This window comes from Cydia fagiglandana, chromosome 5, assembly GCF_963556715.1.
Source record: "Cydia fagiglandana chromosome 5, ilCydFagi1.1, whole genome shotgun sequence".
In the NCBI taxonomy this organism is placed as follows: Eukaryota; Metazoa; Arthropoda; class Insecta; order Lepidoptera; family Tortricidae; genus Cydia; species Cydia fagiglandana.
Window position 1 is genome coordinate 13,870,664 of NC_085936.1, and position 25,138 is coordinate 13,895,801.

Below are 25,138 nucleotides of genomic sequence, written 5' to 3' on the forward strand. Positions count from 1 at the left end.
TTATCTAACATTTATAACTGACGCCAAGGCCGTGTCACCATGGTTAACAAACGCGATGTAAACAAAACTAGCATCGCTCCGAGGTGCCGAGAAACCGGGAAAAACTAAAACGCTAATACTTTATCGCCTTCAAGAGTTTAGCCTGTCTCTTACGTTCTAACGGGGAGGGAAGCAGATAGCAAGATATTTGACAGAATTTAAAATATCCAATGTAGAATGAGCTTCGTGCCGATTCCCATGGTTTGGGCGGTGGGATTGGTATGGATGGTGGTAAGGTTGGAGCGGTGCTTTCGACGATTGAGGGAGCGGAAACGACTGTAGCTAATGAATGGTGTTGACAGCAGTTTTTTTCTTTGGTGTCCTTTGCTGATTATTTCTTGTTATGTACGTTCTACAAAAGTTTTAACTACTGAGTTATTCATATAGAGTAGCGTGAGTTTCTAGAAGTTTCAATAGTAGTTAAAACGACGACGCTTAAAATGATGTGTTTATATATGTGGTAAGTCCCAAGAGGCTACAATAAAATAAGGAATTTTATGAATTGCTTTGGGATAAGAGGTAGCGTTTCCGCTCCGCGTAGGGCGGGACATGGGGCGGGCGCACGCCGCTATATCGGGGCGCATGCGCGGCGCGGGCGGGCGGCGCAGACGCAGGCCGGGCGCGCTCTCAGTACGCGCGCGCCCTCGCCATGGCTCGCTGGCTGAAGGCTCTGGCGGCCGTGTTCCTCCTCGCCGCCGCCGCGACCGCCGCGCGCAAGTCGCCCCCGAAAGCCGAACCCCAGATCGAGGAGGTTACCGCCAAACAGTTGGATCGAGTGCTGGAAGACAAGGACTTCGTCGCGGTGTACTGGTGTAAGTGCGGCGGCCGACCGGCGCGCGTCTCCATTAATTTCGTGCTTTCGAAAGCCGCTGGCCTGGAGCCAGCGCGGGGGCGGCCGCCGTGTCGAAACGTCTGCGACGGCGCCCGTCCAAATGGGTTATAGCCGAGTTAATGATCTTCGGGAGACGGCCGAGCCGCCCGCCTCGACTCACCGGAGCTTTCGGCTGTGCGCATGATATTTTCGAAGCGAGCGGCTCGGTGCGAGATTCTCTCGTTATGCAACCGAATAGCGGAGACAATAAAACTTGACCCGACCACTGCGGCCGTCGGCGTGGCCTAAAATGGCGGCGAGTCTCATTTTCCACCGTTCCACCGATGCTGGCTCCAAGGTCACAGGCGCCTACGCTCCGGGCCCGGCTAAAACTAACTAGTGTGGTGTGCCGTGCGTGCCGCTGAAATAGACTTTCATTACGTGCTCTTAGGCATTCCACCTATTTTTGCTTGTCACCAGCTGGCGTGGTGGCAATTTTATCTGTTCGTTGACTCGTACATCTTCCTGCTTGAGAAAGTGCGATCTGTGAGTGCGGATTTAGCTCGGACGCTATCCCGAATGTAAATGTTACTCTCGATATATGTGTCGTCACCCGTCTGTCAAATGCGGCTCTCACTCATTTGAAGGATGCAGTGGCCGGCTAGACGCAAAAAGTGCAATAAATCACTGTCGGAGCCCGGCCGACGCAAGTTTGTCTCTTGGCTGAGAAGCCGTCGCTCTGATCTAACTGTGATCGTTCCTTTAGCCACGACGATCCCTTGATTTAACTCAGACTTCTTGCGAAATGCATTTTGAGGTGTCTATTTCGAATTTCGCTCCAGAAGACATGGCTGGTGACGTCAACAAAAACATAAACAAAACATTAGAGGACATCAGTCATCTATCTGATATCAGGTCGATAAACTAAAGATCGTTTATTGAAATAAGATTATTGTTAACAAGTCAGCCTGCTGATGTCGCATCTGTTTCCTGAAATCAATTGAAACATTCCAATGACTTCAAATAACCCACAGACATCTGGCCAATAGTCACGCGCGTTTGAACTGTTTGAAGCCCTTGCTTACAGTTTCAGTCATAAAACGTGTTGTTACAAAAATAGGCGCAGGTTGCCGTCTGTGTTTTACAGAAAAGACAATTAAGAAAATGTTCTGTACAACTGTTTCCTTTGGAAATCATCCAAAATCACGAAATGTTATCAATTTAGTTACTGGATTAATGAAAATAACGGCCGCATTTTGTGAAGCACGCAGATATTTAGTGTGATTTTCTAAATTTTATTGCATTTTTCAGACATTAAGGCAAATAAAGTTTGTCAATTGTTTTTAAAAAGTAGATACTCCTATATTATATAATTATTAGTATTTTCGTAATTCGTATCATAGAAGCAATATCTACATAGAAGCACGAGCATTACCGTGAGGTAAGACTATCACCGGGGCAAGGCTATCACTTGTATGGAATCCTCATACTGTTTTAGGCCAGTTAAATTAGATCCAAAAAAACGTTTTGGCAATTAATTTCCAGCATGCTGGAAATCATTTTAATGCCTTCATTTGCTTCTAAATGCGTATGATCCGAGTTTGCTCCATGCCAGGAGTTGTAGATAAATTTTGGGAACCTTGGGAGATATATTTTACCTTGGATTGACAAAACCACTCGATGTAGAAGGAGCCCACTATCAATTACAATGTCACTAGTTACCAGTAATAATAAGGTTGTTGTGGATCAGACACTGGTGAAAAAAAAATCCGATTTTAACACGATTATACCAAAAAAAAGCGGAAAAAGTAGCGGCCATTTTTTACAATCTTTGACTAACGAATTCATGTTAAGGTACCTTTCGGATCCTCAGATGTCCATTTTTATCATGATTAGAGCAAATTTATGTAGGACGTACTGTTTTTGAACTACAAGCAAAAAACTTAAAAAGAGCAAAAATTCTTCCACAACTGGAATGGAGCAAACTCTGAATACCAGACATCGTAACTTTTACAGCATTTTTGGTGCAGCGGAGTGGTGTTAACGGAATTGGTATAGATAATTCCAACTGAAATGGTAAATTAAGATTATGTAATATTAACGTAATTAATGCTAATTAATCATTAGGGTTGAAATTGTTTATACCGATTCCTTTAACACCACTCCGCTGCACCAAAAATGCTGTAAAAGTTACGATGTCTGCTGATTACACTAATTTAGAACCAAATATCACTTAATGGAATTTTGTTCGTATTTTTATATATTAGTAGGTAAACAAGGTAACTCGTAAGAAACAAATTAGTAATTACTGTCACAAATGGGCGTTTGCAAAGAATGTTTCATCAAAACAAGTGTCTGGATATACCTACATCTACATCAACACCACCTTGCATTTCATGTGGGCGGTAATGGAGCATCTGTGTGTACAAAATGTAGCTGTTTTATTGTCTTAATTATCTTGATATTTTACTACAACGTCTTGCCTCGGAATGTTATCTAGATTAGGTAACAAGATTCTGTGTGGTTCTGTGCAGCCTTTCAGTTTGAATTTTTATATGAGCTTTTGTTGAGGACATATAACATGCCTACCGTATTTAATGTGCTATATTTGCATGGCCATAGAACGTTTACTCGGAGGTCATTTGAGCATTTGTTTATAAATCACTTTTCGTAACACAATAATAGTAATATTTATTATGCGCACAACATAACATAAGTACACTATTGAAGTTATTAAAAGTAGTAGTAGATTTTTTTGGTGTTTTATTATACATAACTATGTTATAGAAGTACCAACTAACAAGTTATAGGTACCTACTAGAACCCTATCAAATTAAAGGAAATTCTATCAAAACCTACAATTAAGCCTCATTAAACGTTATGGACTCTGGGGCAAGTAAAATACCTAAAACTTAAAATATGAGCAATAAAATCTGACGAAAAATTACGTGTACTTCCGCGTGTTCCAGCTTTGTATCTTCCAAACTCTGAATCGGTCGACGTCACAGCTATCTTTACTCTGCCCGTCCATCATTTCGCTATTTCGCTTCAGTTAAAAATACCCAACACATTTGTAGCTATGCATTTCGTAGCATTACGCGTTTCTGACGTTTTTCCATATGAATCAGAGGACATTTAAAATAGCCGAGTATGTGTTTGCGTAATATTGGTTGTTTCCGATGTATTGTTGGAAATATAACGGCCACTGTGGGCCGGCCGACTTAATAAAATTAACTAACTATGATTTACTGAGTAAGGCGATGACTGATATATTATTATTTCAGAGTAATTAAAGCAAGTCATTTTGATTGATGATTATGTGATAGGCACGTGATAGCAAATAACAATGTACATACAATACATGCCTTATACAACGTTACCTAGCTCTCCGTTTGACAGATAAGTACGAGTACATAAGCGGTGGGTCCCTTCCCTTAATATACTAACCTAAATCGTTGTTGCCTCTCTCCGTTGGAATGATAGGCAAACAGCGATAACACGTAGCGTCCGTCAAGTTTCTAAGCTAACTGAACCAACTTTGCAGCGACAAAGTGTTTCATGTCATGGCATTTGACACTCTTCACAGTCTAGCTTGTCAAATCGGTGCAGGCTTGCAAAGTACGCTGGAACTGAGTCTACGCGACTGGGTCTGAACTTATTCATTGCATCCTTGACATTCATTGAGATCATTGTCTCATTTTTCTCATGCTAATGTCAACGTGTTCTTGCACCGACCGAAGGCCGTGTCGGGCCAGGGCCCAGAATAGCGATGTGAAGGCTGAGAGCCTCAGATGTGTGCAGAGCTTTATTTTGATGATGCAAACATAAGCGTCTGCAGGCCTTGACCGTGTCACGGAACACGATCAAAGTTATTTGAAAAGAACTATAGCGATCATGTGTGAACTGTACAGGGTAGCATAGAAGCCCCCTGTTTATTGGCGGTAAATTATGGCAAGTTTTAATAGTTTCCAATTTTGGCCAGGAGATGGCAGTTCCTTCAACGCGGGCGGGAACTATAGTTCGTTTTTTTAACATTAGAAATAAGGTAAACAATCATGATGTGTATTTTAATCGAAAAACACATTTTAAAAATAAGTTACGGCAAATATGTAACAAATATGAATCTAATACTTACAATCATTTATATTCTTCTGCTTTCATAAGTAATAGTTACTGATTTTTAAAAAGCGTTTTTCAATTAAAAGACTTGTCAAGATCGCTTACCTCCTTTCAAGTTCTTTCTAATGCTAAAAAAACGAACTACGAGTATAAAGGGCACCCTGCCTAATGAAATTAAGTGCGAATGTCAAGTTTAAGTTTTCGATTTAGGCCACAATAAAGGACCCGATGACGGCAGTAATAGTAAGCTGAGGCAGCAAAAGCCACGTTGGATTTGTTTACGTAAATCAGTTTTAGTAAACAGAAGTTTAAGCGTAAGAACTAGTTTATAATCTGTGGTTTAAGTCGTTCCTGTAATAACTTACATTACATCATTCCGTTTATTACTGACATTACATCATTACGTCAAGTATAATAATTTCAACTTGACTCGTTATGGATTTTAGAAAACACACAAGCCTAAACCAGCGCTGAGAAAAGAGGCCAATTTTTTTCTAAGTTTCCAAATCTCAACTTGTTTTGTTATTGTTTTGATACGACCTCAATACGATTCGCAGTGCATCTCTCACCACTATTATGTTATTGACTCGCAGTGTATTGCGCATGAATCAATAATCTTAAGAGGTCATATCATATTCGTATCAATATCAAAACCATTACAAAATTTAAAATCTGAATACCGTTACGCTGATTGTTTAAAATTATTGCTACGGGCTACGGCGTAGCACTCGTAGTAATCGTAGTCCTCGTAGAGTACATAAGTCTGAGGGCCTACCGCGAACCACGTGGCCTGCGGAGCTAGGTTCGGTCTGCAAGCCCTTACTTTTGGCATGCGGAAAGGAAACTGGAGGCTAAAGGGCATATAACCCTGCCCGGAAGCAGGAGAGCTGAGGCTGTGGCCCTCGGGCCAGAAAGTTCGGAGACTCTTCACCCTTGATCTTAGAGCATTTAGTAACTGGAGACGCCTTGGCTGTCATTTTCTGTACAAAACAGTCTGCCGATTTTTACGGGGGAGGGGCACGTCAAATGTATGGCTATTTATATATGATTTGTACGTATACAAATAGCCATGTCAGATAAACGTCAGTCCATGCAAAAGTTTGCACAATTGTGCAAGGTTTTCGGCAGAGGAGTAAGCTAAGCTCTTAAAGGCGACTCCGGTTATTAAATGCTCTACTAAACCTTTGACTCACGTATTAGACCCCACTAGTCCTAATCAGAGGGCTTAATGCGAACCACGTTTGACGTGTTGCCTCCCTGTCACACTTACGTACGAATTTACAAAAGTGACAAAGAGGCAACACGTCGAACGTGGTTCGCGGTAGGCCCTGTGTTTATAGAGGAAGGTTGTGAGTTATGACTCACATTTTACCATATGACCAACAGATGCGAGAAGCTGCGTGACATGTGACAAAGTGCTAGAAGAGCTAGAGAAGATAGACGACGACACAGACACGTTCGGGGTGGACTTCGTCAAGATCAACGACAAGAGGCTCGCCAAGCAGTATGGCATCACGAAATTCCCCGCCCTCACGTACTTCCGTGAGAAGGAACCGATCATTTACGAAGGTTAGTTTTTACACACTTTTATTTAACATTACATATTACATCAGCATTTTACAACATTAAATAATATTTTGAATATGATAGAGATATGTAATATTGTATAACACCTAGCTTTTGTCACGAAATCTAACTATTAGTTCTAGGTAGTACCTAACTAATTAGTTAAAGACATAATTTGCATATAAATATAGGTATTAAGTAGATGTAAGTAAACATTGCACGCCCATGTCGGGTAACTGTTGGGACAAATGTTCTTGTATAAATGTCATCTTCTGTACATAGTTTGTCAATAAAGTGTTTCTATTCTATTCTATTCATCTCCATCTATATTCTATGTACGTACCTATAAAGACTGTATCTTCTTCTTCTTAGTCGGATACTCTTGTCAGAGCAGTCATGGTCATTGAGGTCGTTGTACGGCCTTTTTTGTTGTTTCCCGCCATGCTTCTCTATTTATCGCATTCCGCACGCACAGTTTTAAAGGTGACCCGGTGAGAGCTTTAACTTGGTCGGTTCATCGCATTGAAGGCCGCAATCTGGGTCTTGTGCCATCCACTCACTCTGAACAACAAGCCTCTCCATCAAACTCAAGACTGTATGTGCTTCAAATCTCTAAACATAAATTTGAATAACTTCCCGGGATCTTTCTAACATTCTTATACTTAATATTAAATCAAAGATAATGGGACCCAAAAGCGCCAGGCGCCGTCAACAGTGTCGCATTTAGATTTAGCCAATACCTACTCGTACCTCTAGTACTAAACACAAATTAACCTCTAGCCGCCCATACGTCAAACCTTGCCAAGCAAAATAAAATTTTATTTTGTCAACACAAAGTTCAAATTATAATGGAACAGGAGTCCTTTTTATAGGTATCTGGGCGGCTAGAGGTTAAATAAAAGAATAGTTACGCGACATTGTAAAAGTTATTTACGCAGATAGCGATTTGTAAAAAGACCGTGTGGGCGTACAAGGCGTCTTCAATGCGGAAAATATCTAATTTTAATTTTTATAGTTTTAACAATGGTTCAAATCCAGCTGAGAAACATACCGCACAGTAAATTCGCACCGCAATACGAGCGTAATACTAGGGTTCTATCGCGAATATTTGAAAATCGGAATTTCGTTAAGTGCCTATCTGTCACTCAAATATGAAAGAGCGATAGAGTGGCAAATACTTATATACCTAGGTAATGAAATTTCGATTATCGGTGTCTGCGGTTACCGACCGTTATCGTTGCAGTGCCTAACCGCTTGTTCTCAGAAATGTATAATAAATAACTATATCATAAACCTAATAATAGATCTATTAAGACCAAATCTGAAATGGAACAGCTGAATTCCTTCCGCAAAATTTAAGAAATTCTAGATGTTCCAATTTAATTCAGAGCCGACATCTTCAAGGGCGATCGTTAAAAAAAGTACCTCGATGACTAACGTGACTGTGATAAATATAAAGATATGTTTTAATTTGTCACATTTGAAAAATCAGAAGTCTAAAAATAATTGGACTCAAGAGATAAAACATATGATGGTAGTTTTAGTTTCAGGAAACTAAACCATGATGAAATGTTTAATCACAATCAACTTGATGTACTTAATAGGAACAGCATGAGAAAGCTCGTATTACAAATTTCTTCCACTTTTGTTGCCAACCATTAAAATTCTTGCACATTTCCAGGAGATCTCATGGACGAAGAAAGCGTCCTGGATTTCCTGACGAGTTTAGAAGCCATGGACCTTCCGGACCGGATAGAGGAGGTAAACCAGAAGATTCTGTCCAAGATCATCGAGGACACGGACTACGTTGCTGTTCTCTTTTGTGAGTATACGCGTGGAATGAGGGTTTTCGTCTTCGTCCACTTATCAGCTATCGTGATAAAAGCAATTTCTCAACTAACATTACGCTCCTTTGAAATTAAAGTGATATCTCAATACTGTAAAAGAATAAAAAATGTTTAACATGTCAGGTGGGTGGATTAATAGTAAATGAGATTCTTGCGTGTACAGATGCATAATAATGGGTGTAATTTTGGCGATAAAAACTACCCACTATGGTTCGTTTTTTTTAGCATTAGAAAGAACTCCACAGAAGCAAGCGTGCAGTTTTTATCAGGCTCTTTAATTGTTAATAATTATTGAATTATCTAATGTAGCATGGTCAATACATTTAATTTACTTCAAATTATTACCGCTAAAAGTGCGGGATTTGGAACCACAAGCTTACTTCTGCAAAGTTCTTTCTAATGCTAAAAAAAACGGACTATAGGTACTTTACGCCTCAAGGCAAAAATCTTAGGCTCAAGTTTCAAACAGTGTTTATCTTAGGTTTCTTCTCAAGCTTGTATAGGTATATGGGCTTGTAAAGGAATTTTTTCATAATATACAATGAGCTATAATGCACATACAATAATAATGTACATTGTATTATAATGTACATTGTGATAAAAGTTGTCCTACGTTGGTCATTACACACGAGGGCATATTGAGGGCAATAAGAAAGCCGATGTGTGTAAAGACCAATGCATACTCGTTTTATACGACGTTTTTCAACACACATGCGAGGAAAAAGAAAATTTAAAGCTGCATGCAAGATACGTACTTATTTGATTTTTTATACGGAATTAAAAATATCCCCAGCGTTTAAAACTAATAAATAATTAACTCACTTTGGGTTCATTGGAGCGTTATTATAAATACAGTACTGTACAGTAGTTGTAATTGTAAATGTCTTTCAATTGGAAGCTACGGATTACAGGGGTACGCCATTCTATCTCTAAGCGTACCTACTGTGGTGTTCTGTACTTGTACATTGTGGCGTTGGTTTTTACTGTGTTTTTGTGGCGTAGGTCCTGACCACAAAAGTTGCGGCCCATCGAACAGTAAGTAAGATTCTAGCTGGCGGCATGTTCCTTTTATGTTCGTGTGGCATAACTCTTCTCGCTTTGTAGAATAGCTTTTGTGTAATTTTATGTTTCAGCAGTGCTTTCGCTTCAGCGAAACTAGATTGGCCGTGAGGGAAAATATTTGGTTAAATGTTTACTAATTAATAATGAATCGTAGGATATTTTAAAATACAGTCGATAATTCAATATTTAGGTACGTACCTGCAATCATCATTACAATAATTTCATCTGCTATAATTATAAGGGCTTTAGCAAAAGCTTTGGCAAAAGCATCGGCCCTGGTTATCAAAATTTTATTATCCTACAATTTAAACTAAAATGATTACTAGCTCTTGAAATTAAATTTACCTCTGAACAGAAAACGACTCCTTATAGAGAGAAACACATATTTGATCTGTTTTTCTAAAGCACTATTTATCTCTAGCTACTTGAAATCGCCAAACTATTAATCCTGTCTAGTCTAACGGGAAGAGTAGAATCAAAAACGCGTTTGCATTATCGGGCCGAGTGGCGAGCTATTTCAGAGCTTCTATTTCCGACGTTGGCCGCCGGGATTGACGGCCCCACCGACCTGTCACGCACGTCGCGTTCTCCTCGACTACAACGGACTATTCAAACCCCATTGTCTTATCAAACACCCCGAACCAACCCAAATCTTCGTCGGTTTTAGAATTGACCTTGACCTAAATCTGTGATGGGAGCGGACGGCATGTCACGAATTGTTTACGCTCACCTATTTATATACTCGAGACCATGCAGAGAAATATGGCCGAGGTCGAGATGCACATTTGTGTAATAATACAATTTGAATAGAGACAGAAAATGTGGTAACAGTTTTAGTGAAACCCCAACGCACTTTATATGTTTAGCGATTAGAATCCAGACACCTTGTTATAGTATAGTCACATAGGATTTAGTCAACCCCGCTTTATATTCTACTTATGCGAATCGTAGGATGCCTGACCTGAGGCATCTATACTGCACGACACACGCTTCATATGCACACACGATTAAAACACCTAATTTTCCAATAACACACAACACTCATCTTAGTTTTGAGCATTGCATACAATAATAGCACTGCTTTAGAATCCTCGGAGCATGGAGGTATGCAAACAGATGTACACATAACAATTTTTATCGGATCTTAAAGTTGAAATATCCCGTCATGGTGTTTCAGACAAGCCCGAATGCAAGAAGTGTGCGAAGGCGCTTCAAGAACTGGAGAACATTGATGATGAAGCTGACCAGTTGGGAATCGGATTCGTCAAGATCCACGATGAAGAACTGGCCGAGGAGTACAGTCTTGGAGAGCTGCCAAGACTGGTGTACTACAGGCATGAAATACCAATTATCTATGAAAGTGAGTCACAGAGCTTTTTATGGATTAGTTACGATGGTTACGACATGGACGGATGCATCATATGCACGCCTTGGCAGCATTCCGCATAACATAATTTGCAGTAATCATACCAGTGTCTAGTCATTCGTAGCATTGATTGATAATTTGTCATTTATTAAAAAATATCAATGTAGCCTACTTTACCTGTTTTTTAAATTATCTATTTTTATCTGCATTCAGTTGTTATTATTTTCATAAATGGTAAAGCGTGGTAAAGCTAATAAAGTTCACACTGTATTCAAACGTGACATTGAAATTGTAGGTGAGTTGAGCAAAGAAGAAGATGTCCTGGAGTGGTTGATCGCCAACAAGTCCACCGGTGACGAAGAAGATGTCATCGAGGACGTCACGGCCAAGACCCTCAACACCCTCATCGGCAATGTGGATAATCTTGTTGTTGTCTTCTGTACGTATACGGTTTTTAACTAAAAAACAAAACAATCAATCATACCATACGTACGTGTTCTAAAAATATATTTACACTCGCTTCAAAGGAGAAAATGTGGGTTACACTTGTAAATGACGTCAAACGCGAAATTATATCTTTCACGAAAATAGGTTACGGTTCATTTGCAACCTTGAACCATTTCATGCCGGTGAAATTGTAAGATCTTCGGCAGTATGTTTGCATTAAAATGGTTTAATGGTATTTTCACTTCACATATTCCATTTCCGATTCGGTAGTAATATTTAAAAAAATGAGACTCAGCTCTTACAGAGGATTCATTATCTGAAAAGTGATCTTTAGTTCTTTTTAGATCTTTCAGTAAATCAGTATCTAGAAAGAATTAAAAATCTAATAGTTAGTAGGTATATGTATTCTGTCCTTCGATCAAATGAATAAAATATTTTCCCAGACGACCACGGTGACGAGGAATCAATGACTGTCCTTGCCGAGCTCGAAAACATCGATGACGACTGCGACCGCCACGGCATCCAGTTCGTCAAGATCGACGACGCCAAGGCCGCCGACTCCTTCGGCATCGACAACATCCCCTCCATCGTCTACTTCGAGAAGCAGATCCCCAACGTTTACGACGGTAACAATAATATCTCGAATAGACTTGTTTGCAATAAAAGTCTTTCAAAATAAAGAACTGTGTTTACATAGATTTTATTACCGTTCATGTTTTCACCTGAAAATATCGCAGCATCTACTTGTATGTTTGAATATAAAACCGGGTTGCGAGGAGTTTTATAGGTCTTATTTTGAAAGATGTTAAACACTAAACGCTTCTAGATTTATAAACTTCCTTAGTTTCTTTCTTCAGATTTCTATTTTATTTTTAGAACCAACATCAAGTAACTTGATTGATGTGAAGTACTCGTTATTGTCACTAGATTCTCTCTTGTTAACTTTTGCAACAATGTCGTCTATAATACACATTGTGTATAATATAACCGTGTAAATATTTCCAGGTGATCTTGAAAACGAGGAAGAGATCCTGGAGTGGCTGGTCGGTCAGCTGGAGAAGGACGAGATCGAGGACGTCACCGACGAGATGCTGGACAAGTTGATCAAGGACGGGAAAACCGTTGCCGTGCTATTCTGTAAATTCACCTTATACAGCTTTCAACAAATGCAACATCTAATAAAATCCGTTTCCAGAGCAGTTTGAATGTGGATATGATTTTTAACACCAGACTGACGACTAGACAGACCAGACATTTCATTCTTGTAAATAGCTATTGTAAAATACATAAGTATGTGTATGTAGACTAGAACCAGAGAAAACTATCATAATTTACACACGCCATGACACATATAATCATCTATTTTGTTACCTTACTTAAGCACTTTTATAACGACATTCGTAAACTATGGTTTTTATTCACAGATGACAATAACGATCGCAAATCTCAGAAAGTATTAGCAGAACTTGAGAACATTGATGACGAGTGCGATACCCTTGGCATTGCGTTTGTAAAGATCGACAATGATGAAGAAGCCAAAGAATACGGCATTGAAAAGATCCCAACTCTTCTGTATTTCGAAAAGGGTATCCCGACTTATTATGAAGGAAATCTGGAAGAGGAAGAGAAAGTATTAGCTTGGCTCAGGTATCAAGCGGAGAGCGACGAAATTGAGGACATCACTGATGAAATGCTCGACCTCATCATCGACAAAATGCCATACGTCGCTGTGCTGTTCTGTAAGTATTTTCTTCACACTCGTAGCCTTAACATTGGCCAGTTTGAAACAATGCCAAATTCACAAATTACTTCACCAATGATTAATGTCTTGAATCGTTCTCGACTGTCCCGTGAAGAACTGACATAAAAATGAAATACAGTTCTTCGAATTTATTTCAGACGACAAGGACCAGAAGAAGAGTCAAAAGATCCTTTCTGAGCTGGAGAACATTGACGACGAATGTGACCAAAATGACATTGCTTTCGTCAAGATTGATGACGATAAAGAAGCCAAGGAATATGGTATTGAATCCATTCCTACCATGGTTTTCTTCGAGAAAGGCATCCCTCACATCTACGAAGGCGATCTGATGAAGGAAGATGAATTACTCGGCTGGTTGCTACATCAGAAACGGCATAGTGAAATTCCTGAAGTCACTGACGAGATGATGGACAAGCTAATAGAAAGTACACCGTATTTGGCTGTTATATTTTGTAAGTATTAAACTTAGTCAAGAAGTAGTGTGATACTTTTGCTTTTAAGTTTATAAAATAATTAAACAAACTTTTTATATTTCAGACGATAAAGATGACAAACAAGACATAAGAATCCTTAATGAATTAGAAAACATTGATGATGAACTAGAAAAGGAAGGTATCGTTATTGTGCGAATGGACAACGAGAATGAAGCTAAAGAATTCGGTATCGACCATCTGCCGACTCTCGTATACTTCGAAGAGAACATCCCCGCTATCTACGAAGGTGACCTGATGAATGAAGACGAAGTATTGGAGTGGCTCATTGAACAGAAGAACAGCGCTACAATAGAGGAGGTTACTGATGAGATCTTGACTGATCTTATCGAAGAGCACGAATACGTGGTCGTTTATTTCAGTAAGTAGATTTTTACATCATTTGAATTTTATACCTATACCCTTTTTTTTCAACTTACGTGTTCCTCAGTTATCTTGCTCATGTAGTGATAGAGATATAAGTAACGTGTAAGATATAAGAGATATAAGTTTATGTAGATCGACGATAAAAATCCTATAATCGAATTAGAGACTGAACGTTTTATAATCGAGGTTGGTGGTCCTGAAAGCGACACAACATCTGATGAAAATCAGACTTCGTCAGAGTCAGCAAACATAAATATTGAATATTTAGAATCAGATTTTGACGAATAGGTAAATTGAAAAAGAACCGAATTCTCTGTAAGCAATGTTTTGACATTGTACGAGTATCAACATGAAGCCAATGCCCACTACCCCGACTATACGTGACGTACGCACATTATTGCCATACGTAAGCTGTTTGCAGCGACACTATCTCAGGGTTAAATAAACTGTTGTCAGGCTTTAAATGAAAACCCAATGAATTCCAGGCGGCAACTGCGAAGAGGGCGATGAATGCGACAACATCCTGGACGAGCTTGAGAACATCGACGACGAGCTGGACGAGACGGGCATCATCTTCGTTACCACCGAGGACCTGCCGCTCGCCAAGAAGTACGGCATCAAGACCTTCCCCACGCTCGTGTTCTTCAGGAACAAAGACCCACTTATTTATAAGGGTGTGTAGTAATCTTACTTTTGTGTTTTGTCTTGCCTCATAAATACTCCCGTTCTCAAACGATTTTTCCTCGTGGCTAAACTGAAAAATGTTCTTCAGCAGTACCTAATGCAAATAAATAAAACCCATGTCAAGTGATTTAATCGACAAGCTCGACTACGAGCTATCGATCGGTATCGAAGCACTAGCTTCGATACTTATTTTTTAATTTTTTTATGTGTATATTTTGTTGCGTTGATTATCTACTTGTTAATTGGCTTGTTATAAATTGGTTGCTTTAATACTACTTACATATATGTCATCAGCATAATTAAATTGCTCTAAGAAATAAATTCAAAAATTAAACAGCTTAGAACGAATTACCAAATATAAGAGGTATGCTACCATTTCACGAGTTCTCTATAAAAGAGGCTCAAATAGCTAATCCATTTTTTTGTCTTCTTCTTGAAGGTTCGGAAAAAACAGAACTGAGTAATATTTATAATTCGTCGATAAAATGTGATCAATTGGTAATTCCAGGTGACCTCGAAGACGAGGATGAAGTGTTGTCATGGCTGACGGACGAAGACACCCTCGAGATCCCCGGCAAGATCGAGGAGGTCAACTCCAGGATGCTGGAGAAGATCCTCGCTGAAAACGACCACATCGTTGTCTTTTTCTGTAAGTATCAATTAATTGAAACTTGAATTTATTTCCTTTTGTTCGTGTATAATGTACGAATAAAATTTATAATTATTTACATCTATTAATTTCAAAAGGGCCATGAATAGAGGTAGGATTGGGTGGAAAAAAAAACACCAAAGGTTACAAATATAAGGGACTACGGATACAAAAATAAATAGGTAGATATAAAAGAAACAAGAGAAAACTGATGGCCACTAAGAGAAAAGTTTCACTTTCCTCTAAAGTATCCTGAAAGCTAAAATCGATGAAAATCGATGATAAATATGTAACATTCTCTCTAAATGTCGTCATTTCTGCAATATTCCAGACAAGGAGGGTGACAAGAAATCTCAAAAAGTACTCAGCGAGCTTGAAAACATCGATGACGAGTGCGAAGAAAAAGACATCGATTTCGTCAAGATTTCTGACGAAGGAGTGGAGAAGGAATACGACCTGTCTGAGCTGCCGGCTTTAGCTTTCTACCGCCACAAGTTCAGGACCATCTATGAAGGCGATCTGATGCATGAAGAAGATATCTTGTCCTGGGTGTTGGAATTGGTTGACTCTCGGCCTGACGTTATTGAGAGCGTAGACAGGAAGACTTTGAAGGATTTAATTGCAGATGTGGAACATCTTGCCGTCTTCTTTTGTAAGTATCCTTATCGATTTTAATAATCTATCCGTTCTAATTAATACTAGATCCTTTATTGCGAAGTTTCAAATTCAAAATTGCCAATATATTTTACTATACAAGTTTAGCAAGTCCTGTCACAGACATAGTAAATAAATTGTGGAGTAGGACCAGTAACTGTTTGGGAGAACTTTTAGTTATAATTTGTCATTTACTTATTACAGACAGTGATGATTGCGACACCTGCGACGAAGTGCTCGAAGAACTGGAGACAATTGATGACGACACAGACAAATACGAGATTCAGTTCGTCAAGTCCAAGGACTCCAAACTGGCTTCGGACATTGGCATTTTCAGTTTCCCAGCTCTGGTATACTATGAGACCGGCGTTCCGATCATGTACGATGGTAAGTTCAAATATGTCGTAATTAAAATATTAATCTTAATTTTTTATTATTATGTAAATGTATATTTTTTTAACAAATTCAATATTTTGGTTTTTAAAAAGGATTTTCAACAACGTCAAGTCAATAAATTGAGTGAATAAAATTAATTTATACCAGGTGTAACAAAAACAGTCGGGATTTAAGGCCGTCTAAGGGCTTATTCTGTATCGTGTTTTGATTAGAAAAGCCTAACTTAAAAACTATGGAATTGTTGTGTAGGAAACTTTACAAAAACCGAAATAAATCTAAGCATTGTAAATGCATATTGCATAATGCCAAATTTCCTCAATGAAAAACTTTACTAAAATTGCTAATGACTTGATTTAGGGAAGAGTTTCTATATAAATAATAATATGCTAACTCCTTATCCTGTTTATAGGTGACTTAAAGAACGAAAAAAAGGTCCTCCAGTGGCTTATAGATCAAAAAAGTAAGAATCCACATCCATTTCTAGATTTTTAATTAAGGATAAACGACTTTTGACTTAGAAATTATATTACTTATTCAATATTACGTGCATGACATCATTCTTAAAGACAGACTTCTAAATATAAAATTGTTATTTCTTTACGCTAAAAATGCTGGATGTTTGAGCTATGTCATTTTGCATGACAGTTACTAATGCCTGCAGGTGAAGATAGCAACCGACATAAAAATAAAGCTAATACTAAATCGAAGGCCAATGCAGATGGTAGTAAAGCCTCGGGGTTTGGCGGTAATGCAGATGTGGATAAGAAAAATACACCGAAAAGGGTAAAACCAACAGAATGGAAGACTATGGGAACATTGAAAGTTAGATTCCCCGGTGATCCAAAAAGGAAGGAAGATGGGAAAGTAAAACCGAAAATAGATGACGATGACGACAATGACGACGATGACGACGACGATGACAATGACGACGACGACGATGATGACGACGACGACGTTGATGACGACGACGACGATGATGATGACGACGACGACGACGATGATGATGACGACGATGATAATGATGACGACGACGATGATGACGACAATGACGACGATGATGATGATAACAATAATGACGATGACGACAAGGACAACGAAGTAAAAGGGTCTAAATTAAAAGAATTACTAAAATTAAGAAAAAATAAAGAAGCTACATGGAAAACTGTCGGTAAATTACGAATCCGTATTCCTGGTAACAAACATAGTAAGAAAGACGACGATAACAACGACGACGATGATGATGACGATGATAATGATGACAATGACGATGACGACGAAGACGATGACAATGACGATGACGACGATGACGATGATGATGAAGACGATGATGACGAGCTTAATAAAAGAAGCTATAAATCAAAAACAATATCAAATAAATTTCAAAGAAATAATATAGGTGCTGGTGCAAAAAAATTACAAGTAAAAAAAAACTCCGTGAAAAGTAAACATAATGATGACGACGATGACAACGATGGTGATGACAATGACGATGATGATGATGATGACGACGATGATGATGACGACGACGATGATAATGATGATGACGACGACGATGATAATGACGACGACGATGATAATGACGACGACGATGATGATGAACCAACCTTCAAAAGAAATAAAGGCGGTAGTAATTTAGGGAGTAAAAAAAAACGGCAAAAACACGACGACGACGATGACGATGATGACGACAGTGACGATGACAGTGTAAAATCTAAAAAGAAAAGGAACAATTATTTGGGGCAAAAGAAAGGAATTCAGAATAAAAGAAAGAATTTACGAAACCGTGACGACGATGATGACGATGACAATGGCGACGATGATGATGATAACGACGACGATGATGATGATGATGATGGCGACGACGATGATGACGATGACGACGATGATGATGAGGATGACGAAGATGACGAGGATGACGACGACGATGATGACGATGATGATGACGACGATGACAATGAAGACGATAGTTTTTTCGGTAGAATAAAACGAATGTTTACAGGTAAATGAAGGTTGGCCCTGAGACCCTGCACGGAGGCACGGACGTACCCCACACACACATCTGCATGGTCGAGTTATGGAACTCGCATGGGTCCTAGCATAGCATTCCAGCTGTCGCCTGCAGTCATTCGCGCTTACCAATAAATGTTTTTTGAACTCTTATACCTTTACTAACATATCATCTTTTCTAGACAGCGCATAACAAAATATACGCGCATTAACTCGCAGTTAACTATTCTAATTAAGGTTTCTACGGGTTATAAACGAGATTTTTACTGACTGCAGGCGATCGCTGTTTCTACATTGGATTGGGGGCGAAACCGGCCGCCCCAAAAATGACTTACGAACCCTACCAGTGCTGTCCCACTAAAGTTCAAAGTCCGACCAAAGTAGCCAAAGCCACCCCGACCAAGGTTCCGGCCAAGAAACTCGAGAAGAGAAGCCCCAAGCAGCCAGAAAAGCCCGCCAAGGCATCGAAAGCACTCGCCAAGCCGGAAAAGGGAAAAGGAAAAAAAGGTTCACAAGGGTCTGAAACTACTTGGTGGTGGTAAAATTATATGTTAGAATATAGCTTGTAGCAGTATTTATCATCTGATACTGCCGCAAGAAAGTGCACGGGCATCAAGAGGACACGAATGTTACGTTTAGTCCTTGCAATACGGTTTCACCTCTAATTCTGAGTCCAGCCTAACGTTGCATCAGTTGTTGCACATTAACACGCTAGCTTTCTGTAACCTCGTGTCCCTTGATTCCTGCAAGCACATAACAGGGTTGAATGTTGTATTTAACTGAACGCAAATGGACTGTATTTACATCAGCAAACATTATACAAATGAGCACTAACTCAACCAAATGTGAATACGGACCATTCTTGTCATCTTTGAAACAAAACTTTTTTTACGATATAATTGAACATGTGAAGACCAAATATTGGGACGTTTTGTGACTATGAACAGATGTATAAATCGTTATTATTATTGTAAATTGATTCCAATATTTTTAAATTAAAGTGAGACAAAACAACAACACGAAGGCATTTCTTATTGTATTTTGCCGAGTCATCTGAAAGACTTATTGTTGTAAGGATTTCATGTTCATATAGTTTTCTAGTCTTCATGGAATCTCATTATTTTGTAAAAGATTTAATAAACTATTTTACGTACTTTCTAGAATATAAACATAGATTTTATTTTCTACAAAACTTATAAAATAATTTGTTCTCGATTCAACACCAACGCAATGCCGGTGACGTAGAATTTTTGTTATTTAATTTAAGTCTCCTTTTTAACCCATTATTTATCTGATCGGTGCTGGCATTGAGTGACAATATATGGCGATATGTAAGTTGTATTGATTGACCGTAAATTCGCATGGCTGTTATTTATTGTTTAGTCGGCGCTGGATCAATATTTTTTTGTTATAATAAATACTTATTTCTATTATACTTAATCTTATCATTATTCATTAATTTACGAATGATGTCAGCATGGTATTGCTGTAGTATATTCCGAGCATGACGTTTATTGGATGTAAACGGGTGAGTTTTTTTAAATATAATTAAAATGGATGTGGGTTCCTTAATTCATTTGTTAATTTACACAGCCTTTTCAGCAAATTAGTAACGTTGGAAATATTTTAGGTAATTTACTGGATGAATCAGAAGTGCTGGAATGGATGGTCAAACAAAAGGAAGATGAAAGTATTGAACATATTGAAAGAGAAAAATTGTTCAAATATATTGACACAAAAGAATTCTTAGCAGTTGTTTTCTGTAAGTATCTACCAGTCTTACAGCCTCATTATTTTTTTTTTGAAAAGCGAAGGCTTTGCTTAACCATATTTATACTTTTAGATAAAGAAGACGATCCAGACAGTCCGCGTATCCTAAGGTACGTGGAATTAATCGATGACGAAGCATCTGAATACGGAATCAAAGTAGTAAAATGCAGCGATCGTTTGATGGCCAAGAAATACGGTTTCCGCAATCCGCCCGGCATCACCTACTTCAGGAAGGGCAAATACATCAATTACGACGGAGACATGGATGACGAGGAAGAGATTTTGGACTGGTTGACCAATCCGGAAAACATGGAACTTACGGATCACATAGAAAAAGTTAATCGTAAAATGTTTCAGAAGATTCGACAGACATCCGATTATGTAGCAGTATTCTTTTGTGAGTTATCAGTTTGAAGTGGTGAATATTAAATAGACGGTTCATTATAATTTCAATGGTATTGCACATATGACATGTTTTAGACAGTAATGACTGCAAACAGTGTCCCAGAGTGCTGCTGGAGATAGAGCACATTGACGACGACGCTGACGGCGCCGGTATCAACTTTGTCAAAATTGACGACAAGCAGATGGCCAAGGAATTTGGAGTTTTCGCTTTACCTGCTGTGCTATTCTTCAAAATGGGATCTAAAGACCCTGTCATTTACGCTGGTAAATACTCGTAATTCGTTCACTGATAAACATAAATCAAATAAAATCGATTTAGTGTCGGATGTATCTACAAGTTAAAGTATGATATTAAATATTGCAGGTGATCTTTACGATGAACATCAGTTATTAAACTGGTTGTTGACCCAAAAGAATCCATCAGGTGATGTAATTGAAGCTCTCGAGGGTAAAGATTTACTCAAATTAATAGAAGAGGAAGGATCCCTTGCCGTGTACTTCTGTAAGTGTCGACTTTGATCTTGTATCAAACTATTAACACTGTACAATATACAACTAATACATACAACGCTACATTAAAATACTAGTTTATGTAATTTTAATCTGAAATATTAACCCACACAGGAAGGAGAAATACATTGTTACAGGTACAGAATCAATAGTAGTAGTATCTAATATAAATAAATAAATAACCGTTACAATTTTTATTAGGGAACAAAACGTTATGTGAATTATGCAATTCAAAGGCAATGCGAAAAGCACTGAAAAAGAAAGACAAAGAAAAAGATCCTGAAGATGAAGAGGCGCCAGAAGAGGGTACTTCTTCCCCTGAACAACCCTTTGATTTAAAAAAAATCACGATTTTACCACCAAACCTTTTCTGTCCTGTATTTAGTCGCATCTTATTAAAAAGATAATGAAGAATTTCACTGCACGTGCATGCGTAATTTTTTAGACTGTTGCATTGTATATCCGTTTATTTCCATATTGTTTTGCCTTTTATTTTCTTATATGTACTTATTACAGTTGATAGTAGCCTCTTCGTAGGTAGAGTTCGATGAGTTTTCTAGATCTAGTTACTAGACCAGGGATGGTGAATCTTATTTAATCAACGTGCCATGTAAAAGAAAATAGTATAGTGGACACTGGACAGACTAGATAATGGTCAGAAAATAAAATTTGTACATTGTTTCGCCATCTTTGTACTAGCTAGTCATATCCCATGAATCCTATCGTAGTTTTAATAAATTATGTGCAAACTCAGAGATACAGCACATATCCCCATCCAATTGCTAACAACTGACAACCTGTCGTAACAATTCAATTTGTAATAAATATGCCCGTTTCAGATTCGCTTGACTGCGAGCAGTGCGCTGGCATTTTGGAAGAGCTTGAGAACATAGATGACGATTGTGACCGACATAAAATAAAGTTCGTGAAGACACAAGATTACGCGATAGCGGAGTCGTATGGAGTTACTGACTTCCCAGTGTTGGTGTATTTTGAAAACAATGTTCCGAATGTGTACGAAGGTTCTCTGGCGGAGGAGGAAGAAGTGCTGCAATGGTTGATTACACAGAAAACTGAAGACCGCATTGAATTGATAACGAGAGTGATGCTAGAAAATATGGTTGAAGAAACACAGTACTTGGCAGTATACTTTTGTAAGTAACTTGGTTTTCAAATGTCACGACTTAAAGATACCTAATGCCAACGACACAAATTATCTTTTACAAATTTCTGTTCCAGATAAATTGAACTGTCATATTTGCGACGCTATTCTTGAAGGGCTAGAGCAGATAGACGACGAATGCGATGTTTACGGTATTCATATGGTGAAAATACAAGACCCACAATTAGCCAAACGATATTCTATCAAGACCTTCCCGGCGATGGTTTACTTCAGGTACTTAAACAAAAAATAGAATTCTATGATCGTGCAAATCTGAAATACCACAAACTAAATGAACAAATATAATTTTAGGAACGGCAATCCGCTGCTTTTTGAAGGTGATCTGCAAAATGAAGAATCAATTCTTGAATGGCTTATTGACGATGAAAATCGGGAGCTTGCGGATGAAATTGAGTCCGTAAACGAAAGAATGCTAGAGAGGCTCTTAGTCGAATCACATTTACTTGTCGTCTTCTTCTGTAAGTAATTTCAATTTAATTTGGTTAGTTCCTAAATAATTTAAAAAGGTTTAATATCTACTTGTTTTACAACGCGTGCTAATATTGATACCCGAGTATGGGAAAGATTCCATAATTGGTTCGAAAAGTAGAGTCTTGAGGAATGCGAGGGTTTCAATGCACGAGGGTTAAACAAATGTTTCCACCGAGTGAAACACAAAAATTTTCACCACATCAACGCGTGGAAAATACTACCTAACTGTAAAATATCAAACAAAATCAAACCAAATGAAATACAAAGGAATAACTCACAACCTGGGTCAAATGGTGCAAGTTAAATTTGACCCACTTCCCAATTTCCGATTGAGCTCAAATTTTGCATGCATGCATATGTTAATCCGATGATAATACAATATTATGATGGCATGGAGATGATCTGATAATGGACACAGGAGGTGGCCATTGAAACTCACCTATTTGTGTTTGGGGTTTTTAGAGTTGTTACCTACTATATAGTTGCCAGTGTAAAATGAAATTTTTCCCTCAAACCTCAATTACAGATGACGATGAAGACTGTCCAGAATGTGAAGATCTACTCGAATCACTAGAACAAATAGACGGTGAAGTAGATCAATTTGGTATCGATTTTGTAAAAATAGCCAGTCCAGAAGCGGCCGCGAAGTACAACGTCATTAATATACCTTCTCTAGTGTATTTCCGCAAACAAGTACCCATGCTCTATGATGGGGACCTCCATCAAGTTGATAAGGTTCTTAGTTGGCTAACTTCTCAAGACGTTTTTGAAATTAAAAATGAAATTGAGGAGGTCAACCGCAAAATGTTGGATAAATTGCTGGAGGAAAACGAATTTTTAGCTGTTTATTTCTGTAAGTATTATATTCATGAATCAATTGGATTTATGTAATATAAATAAATATTAACAGAAATATTATTATTTTTGGTTGCAGACGAAAAATCAGCAGAAAGTCGTGCTGTATTAGACAAATTGGAGAATATTGACAGCGAAACGGATAACTTGGATATAACTTTTGTAAAAATGGAAGACCCGCGATATGCAAGAAAATGGGGAGTCACTAAATTACCAGCTATCGTGTACTTTAGAAAGAGATTCCCGAGCATATACAGAGGTAAGATTTTTTGTCAAGTATGTGTGCATTATTTATACGAGTAATCAATATTTAAAAAATATTTACGTATTTTAAGGTGACACAATGAACGAAGAGGAAGTACTGGACTGGCTTCGAAAGAATCGATTTAGGCAGCCAGAGCTAAACATATTCATGTATGCTCTGATAGCGCTGTCAATAGCGTTCGTGATGTACACTGCGTTCCTGCTGCAGTGCTTCAAGCCCGCGCCGCCTGCGCCGGCACCGCATCCAAAGCAGGCGTGAGACAACACTACATTTCTATTTTGATTGTGACTTATCCGCCTTCAGGCTTGGATTTCTTACCATGACTTTGACATACGATCCATTAACATTCAACTATCTTCCATCAAGTGTTTGTTGACAATGGATCAAATAATATTAGACAATTTATAAGTTCTTGGGATCAAACATTTTCTTTGATAGACATTTTAGAAGATATTACGAATTAATAGAACTCGCTTCGACAAAGCAATATTACTGGATTGACAATAGGCTAAGTTTTGTAAGAGTACTTTGGTTTGGAAATCTTTTTCATCATTTTACCAATTATGAGAGTATTCGTATACTTAAGTTTTTATTTCTAGCATTTTGTTAATGTTGCTGTTATCTTCCTTAAGACTGTTCGTAATCTTCTCGGTAGTATTACCTGTATGGATCTTAGTGTCCGATGAACCATTTTCCAATGTTTCTGTTTCGGTCGATTGTATTGATCCTGTATTATCTACAACTTTCTTATTTCCGTTGAGTCTTTGTTAAGTTTGCGTTTGAGTGATTTTGAGTTCTTTGGCAATGTCACTAATTTAAATGTCGTCAACTTTATTTGTTAGGTACTTTGACGGCTGTTTTATTTTTAATTTTGATTTTTCGTGACATTGCTTTCGAGCTCCGTTCTAGTGACTGCCTAATAGGCGGGATCTTGCCATCAGCATGATACTACAATACTTAAAGTAAGTTATGGATGTTCTAAGTAATCCTCTATTTGTATTGTATCTATAATCTACATCACGACAATTTTGATTTTATGTAATATGAGACACCTTAGTATTTCCTACTGCTTCATTCTTTGCTTCGTGTAAGAACCTATTTGGTAACTTTTTTTATATCGATAATCCAGTTATACTTGTAATCCATTCAGCCTAGTATAATTAAGTTTTAAAGTATAGTAGTAGCATGCCCGATATTCTCTGTATCATTCCCGCTATTATATGTATAATTATAATGATACCGTCATAAAGGAACGATAAGAGAAGCATTAAGCAGTTACGATATGTTATATGCTCAAAAGAGTCTGCGCGGGAAAAGGCGCGCGCGTTCGATGATAAAATTGTATATAAAATGTACATAATATAAATAAAAATAGTAAAACTTGGACTTATGTTTCATTTTTATGTACCCAAA

General features: G+C 38.2%; 1 protein-coding gene across 8 annotated transcripts; it reads left to right on the forward strand.

The window, feature by feature from the left end:
• The first annotated feature begins 588 nt into the window (after nucleotides 1-588).
• Nucleotides 589-25,109, forward strand: LOC134664522 (uncharacterized). 8 transcript variants are annotated; one of them, XM_063521209.1, is made up of 29 exons: nucleotides 589-851; nucleotides 6,356-6,538; nucleotides 8,217-8,357; nucleotides 9,385-9,417; nucleotides 10,622-10,804; nucleotides 11,106-11,249; nucleotides 11,701-11,883; nucleotides 12,263-12,394; nucleotides 12,682-12,996; nucleotides 13,157-13,471; nucleotides 13,557-13,871; nucleotides 14,362-14,550; nucleotides 15,069-15,209; nucleotides 15,541-15,861; nucleotides 16,068-16,250; nucleotides 16,669-16,719; nucleotides 16,921-18,258; nucleotides 18,543-18,773; nucleotides 19,897-20,028; nucleotides 20,110-20,433; nucleotides 20,517-20,705; nucleotides 20,806-20,943; nucleotides 21,153-21,257; nucleotides 21,791-22,105; nucleotides 22,191-22,347; nucleotides 22,426-22,592; nucleotides 23,132-23,458; nucleotides 23,540-23,719; nucleotides 23,796-25,109. In XM_063521209.1, exons 1-29 carry the CDS (start codon nucleotides 689-691, stop codon nucleotides 23,981-23,983), a joined length of 6,783 nt encoding a protein of 2,260 aa, XP_063377279.1. In that variant the 5' UTR covers nucleotides 589-688; the 3' UTR covers nucleotides 23,984-25,109. The 8 variants fall into 8 exon arrangements, with proteins under 8 accessions (XP_063377279.1, XP_063377277.1, XP_063377276.1 ...); XM_063521207.1 differs by lacking the exon at nucleotides 21,153-21,257 and having other exon boundaries at nucleotides 638-851; XM_063521206.1 differs by lacking the exon at nucleotides 9,385-9,417 and having other exon boundaries at nucleotides 638-851.
• The last annotated feature ends 29 nt before the right edge of the window (nucleotides 25,110-25,138 follow it).

Bases quoted from the DNA above. Each gene is read 5' to 3' on its own strand.
- LOC134664522 (XM_063521209.1), top strand. From the start codon at position 689: ATGGCTCGCTGGCTGAAGGCTCTGGCGGCCGTGTTCCTCCTCGCCGCC. The intron at 8,358-9,384 runs GTGAGTATACGC...TTTGTGGCGTAG, and splicing joins CTACGTTGCTGTTCTCTTTT to GTCCTGACCACAAAAGTTGC. The intron at 20,029-20,109 runs GTAAGTATCTAC...TTATACTTTTAG, and splicing joins ATTCTTAGCAGTTGTTTTCT to ATAAAGAAGACGATCCAGAC.